Here is a 4,669-nt window from a genome sequence, read left to right as displayed (position 1 = left end):
GTATGGGGCCAGCAACACTCTATGGGATCCTTCCAGATCCTACTGGACCAATTTTTGTCACTCCACTCGAGGTTTGCGCCCTTATGCAACAATATCATATTCCCACTCCGAACTTCTTGATGGCCATCAGCACCTCCTTGACTTCGCCAATGAATTTGAAGAATCTATTATCAGCGGTGCAATGATCATCTTCATTTCGTCCGCCCATGGATTCATTCACTAACTCATATTGGCCCTGAGACTGTCAACAAAGGCCCTCCAATCTGTTCTTCTCAATGGACAATGGAACGAACAATTGGTAATCTTGGGCAAGAAATACGCCTGCATAATTCTTCAGTCTATGCTAATTTGTCTCAACGTGCCATCCGACGCTGCCAAATCAATGCTCTCAAGGCCATCATTCCCACGATCGAACCCTCAGCCAACGTACTCCCAAAAGGATCGCTGGATCTTGGGTAGGGCTATGTCTTACTCCGTCGAAGGGAGAGATCACCTCACGCAGTCCGTCCTTGTGAATCTGACGCTATCCTTCAGTACTTGGCCACCAGCGACATTCATATTCCTTCTGCTCCTCCTGTGACTAGATGGGCTCGACTGTGTCTTCCTAATGGACAGGTTGCACGATCGGCCTGGAAGGAAAATGCGATGTCAAAACAGCCAAGGATGGCACGGAATGTGAAGGTAAGTTTTTTTGATTGATTGATCGCATATATTGATTCCCATTAAAGTTGTTAATTGATGGGCATACGAGCATCGCTGAGGTCTATTTCTATTTCAATATGACAATTCACGATCAGCAGAAGACATTCGCGCTGGTGTCTGAATTCAGTCAACCACACCCGGAACTCGAACATTCTTTCCAAACAGTCTTCGCATGTCGTCATCATGGCGACAATTCATTAAAACTAATTGAAGCATCTACTATACAAGCTGTGGTCGCAATGGTTCCCCATCACTTCCCTGGAATTAATGGCACTCTCTTCTACCTTATAGAGCGCCCAGGTTTGGACTTGTTGACCATGAGTGGTGCTGGGGAAGATATACTGGACGAAGAATAAGGTATGTACAGTTGTTCCGCAAAAGAAAAGAAGCTGATCACATCATAGAGAAGTTGATTGCATCGGAAGAGAAGACACATTTTTGTCGATTAAATACTCTAACTAAGGTCTTTGAGCTCTTGCTTGATTCGATGCACTGTAAGAAAACTATTATCGGTATGTGATCGATCATACCACTTTGCATCTTCTTCTTGTGACACATACTTCCAATACAATGAGTCAGGCCCTGGGGGACTCGGAGTGTCGAAGAATCCTCTCTTTTTGGGGATGGTGATTGTGCTCTTGATCGGAGTCTTGATCTGTGGTTCTTCAACGTCATTTTCCGGCTCTGTGACGCTGCTCGGATCGTTTTTTGGAGGGGGAAGGACAGGTGGTGGATTCTTGGGTTCGCTTTCCGGCTCTGTAACACTGCTTTGATCATTTTTTGGAGGGGGAAGGACAGGTGGTGGATTCTCGGGTTTGCTTTCTGGCTCTGTAACACTGCTTGGATCGTTTTTCGGAGCTGGTGGTGCAGTTGTAGCAACACTATATCTGTTCAAGTGAAAGAGCGTGAGGGTAAAAATAAAAACTCACTGTGAGACTTGCGGTAATTCCATCAGTGATACCAGACGTGCCCGAATCCTGAGGGCATGGGAAGAAGGCCAACATGCAGGATTGCAAAGTAGATCATCGGACAAAGTCATGACCGGGGTACTGGAGCGGGTGTCATTGGAATCATATGTATCGATACTAGATAAAGTTGTTAGATCTCAAACCGAAAACATGGGTCTGGCTCACCTGGTATCAGCTTGATAACCATCAAGATCTGGATCTGAGGACATGTCCAAAAAATCCTGGATGGCTGGTGGTAGCATAATGGTGTCTGGTAGTATTGGTAATGTGCGGACTTGGTGAGTTTCCTTTCTCAATCGGATCCAACTATACCTTTCTTATTCCTATACCACATCATGTCCATCGACAACAACTCGGACATGACAGCGATAACCCCCGCCGGATACACAGAGTTTTTAAAGACTCACATTAATTCTTCCCAGTTATTTTTCCCGTCTTTTGATACAAGTGTTTCACAACAATTGTATGCACACAGCGACACATCTGATCCAACTAGCGTGAGTTGTTCTATAATCAGAGAAATGACACACCGACTCAATATAATCTCTCTCTTCTGTTACAACAGGATGACTCCTTGTCCTTCAGGGATTCCGATAATGATGTAGTTGTGCAACTCAAATGCCAACTTATGGAACTACAACACACAGTAGCAAGTCTCCGCGCAGATTTACTTAAGGTCACGAATGAGAAAGCATGTTTGAGCTCAACCTGCCAAGCATTACAGTAAGTGCCATATCATTTCATGCGCATATATCCACTAAAAACATGCATATACTACCCATCAAAACTTGTACAGTAATGTGATTGTGAATATACGAAGCTCTGCGAGCTCTGTTGCATCAAGCTCCTCATCCTCGACCCCCTCCGATGCACCCAATACCACAGACGAACGAAAACCGTCTATCATACTGGATGGAATGACTGACGAAGAGTGCGATCGAGAACTCGACCCGACAGACTATCGATCGGTGAAGTCATGGACAAAAAAGGAGTGGCAAGAACACTTCCCACCAAGCACGTCAGCCGTACCTGGTTCTTCTTCGAAAAAATCAGCACGTGGATCCAAGCGTATGGCACAAGGTATCAATGTATCTTGTACTTACCTCCAGAACGAGGATGGCATACCTCTCTCAGCTCAGCGCGCCAAGGTAATTCAGACAACAATGTTGTCATGCTTCCGTCAGCTACATAACCAAGGACTGGCACCAGAATCGATCGGACAAGCTTCACTCGATGTCATCAAGTGGCTGGTTCACACGTTGCGGAAGGAATACTTCGAACTTCGTCTTTGTGCTGACAATTGGAAAACCACCAAGCTTATGACCGACAATTACTCCCAATGGTACAACTACCACATCAAGAAAAAGGGCAGCAAGCGCGTGAAGACTGAATCCGAAGACATGTGTTTTGAAGAAGAGAGCACCTCCGAGACGACGCCGATCATTACAAAAAGAAGTTCGCCTGATCCTGACGAGAATCATATGACAAAGCGACCACACATTGATTCCGATATGTCATCCTCCTCATCGTTGGATGAAATCGCAAGTTTTGTTTTACGTTTGTATTGCTACTAACATAATAGGTCTATACTAGCCACTAGCGTCACCCCCTTCAGCATCAAAAGAAGTCGTATGTTCTAATATTTTCATTGCTTACTGCTGACATAGTCGGTCGACAGTTAACAACACTCCCTTTGCCACCACACAATAGCACTGCACCTGACCGTGAGCCAACCCCACCACCACGAACGGACAAGGGCAAAGCAAAGGAAGTTATTACCATGGAGGTGAGTTGTTTGTGGTACATTTTGTGCTGATGCTAAATCCACGTGTCTGATTTTATAGGTTAAAAACCCTCTGTAAGTTCATTTCATCATTTAATTGTATGGTTGCAATACACTGATGCGATCATTTAACTTAGTTTTAATCTTGTTCTCAAACCTCGGCCCAGACCTATTCCACCGCAACTTCCTCCGACTTCTATCAATTCTCCACCTTCTGAATCCCACTCTGCTATGATACCGCCCTCCAACGAGAACACACCAGTCTCTGTGCCAGAGGTCCAATCGAACACCGATGCAGTTTCACTAGCTGTGAAAGTGGAACTCGTTGGAACGACTCACACTGAACAAACGAAGACCGTGATCGTGGTCGGCGACTCGAAGCCTAATAGCATTAAGAAGCGCCAGCCAAGCACCAAGCCAATGCGGGTGAGCCCAAAGATCACTGCGCGGTAAGATATTCTATTATTACCAGACCAATCAAACCTGATTCTATGATCCATATCAAACAGAAATCTGTGTGCTCTCGACTGGCAATCAAACGGCCATCAAAAGGAACCAGCGACCATTTTCGCATCTTACTGGAATGGGCTATCTAAAGCCGACAAAGAAGTGCGTCTTCTTTTGTTATATTGATATCTATCTAATACCATTTACTATTGTAGATATACAAGTGCAAGGCAGCTGTTCAGGTGAGCGCTACCCACTATATTCTATTTCACCATACTACACTAATGGCCCTGTTCTATAGCTCAAATCAGCTGCCAGTGGAGTCAGTACTACCAGCGATGATGTAGGCGTGGACGAGGAGTAGTGGATGGCGGGATGGCGGGCGGGCGGACGAGGTGCAGCGAGCAGCGATACTACATCGAATGATGGTGATACCACCCTAACCCAAGCGATACCCGTAGATAGCCTCATTTGTCCGCATTAGTTGTGTATCGATATGTTTTTGAGTCAAACCGAGTAATAATTTGTATGTAAATGTGTATCTAAAAATCTAAAGCCATCGAAAATCCCATCTAAACGCTAAAAACTTGTCTCGATGTCTATATTTTTTTATCTCAAAAAGTGACATTTTGGCAAAAGACCTCGAAACGGATTGATAAATTTCATAGGGCTTATATTTTTCGATTTGTATCTACGTATATCTGCCTCTAAATTGTCGATTTTCACTGGGGCTGAGTACTCGGTGAGTGTTGATGATGTACTATACTTA

General features: G+C 44.7%; 3 protein-coding genes across 3 annotated transcripts; 2 read left to right on the top strand and 1 right to left on the bottom strand.

Annotated features, from left to right (window-relative positions):
* Positions 1-282: 282 nt before the first annotated feature.
* On the top strand, positions 283-1,058 carry F5147DRAFT_784266 (uncharacterized protein; the record flags this gene model as incomplete). Its single annotated transcript, XM_041442850.1, has 3 exons — positions 283-455; positions 483-681; positions 729-1,058. The coding sequence occupies 3 exons, from the start codon at positions 283-285 to the stop codon at positions 1,056-1,058; spliced, it is 702 nt and encodes a 233-aa protein (XP_041284145.1).
* A 98-nt stretch (positions 1,059-1,156) lies between these two features.
* Positions 1,157-1,741, bottom strand: F5147DRAFT_661248 (uncharacterized protein; the record flags this gene model as incomplete). The annotated part of the gene is made up of 2 exons (XM_041434706.1): positions 1,157-1,589; positions 1,632-1,741. The coding sequence occupies 2 exons, from the start codon at positions 1,739-1,741 to the stop codon at positions 1,157-1,159; spliced, it is 543 nt and encodes a 180-aa protein (XP_041284144.1).
* Positions 1,742-1,877: 136 nt separating this feature from the next.
* On the top strand, positions 1,878-4,264 carry F5147DRAFT_661247 (uncharacterized protein; the record flags this gene model as incomplete). The annotated part of the gene is made up of 12 exons (XM_041434705.1): positions 1,878-1,948; positions 2,146-2,167; positions 2,236-2,393; positions 2,467-2,818; positions 2,855-3,183; positions 3,253-3,299; positions 3,338-3,456; positions 3,515-3,528; positions 3,621-3,902; positions 3,963-4,062; positions 4,116-4,142; positions 4,202-4,264. 12 exons carry the CDS (start codon positions 1,878-1,880, stop codon positions 4,262-4,264), a joined length of 1,584 nt encoding a protein of 527 aa, XP_041284143.1.
* Between the last annotated feature and the right edge of the window lie 405 nt (positions 4,265-4,669).

Source organism: Suillus discolor (assembly GCF_016758755.1).
Source record: "Suillus discolor strain FC423 chromosome Unknown F5147scaffold_528, whole genome shotgun sequence".
In the NCBI taxonomy this organism is placed as follows: domain Eukaryota; kingdom Fungi; phylum Basidiomycota; class Agaricomycetes; order Boletales; family Suillaceae; genus Suillus; species Suillus discolor.
Note: the sequence above shows the minus strand (reverse complement) of the source record. Positions and strands in the feature narration are given on the sequence as shown.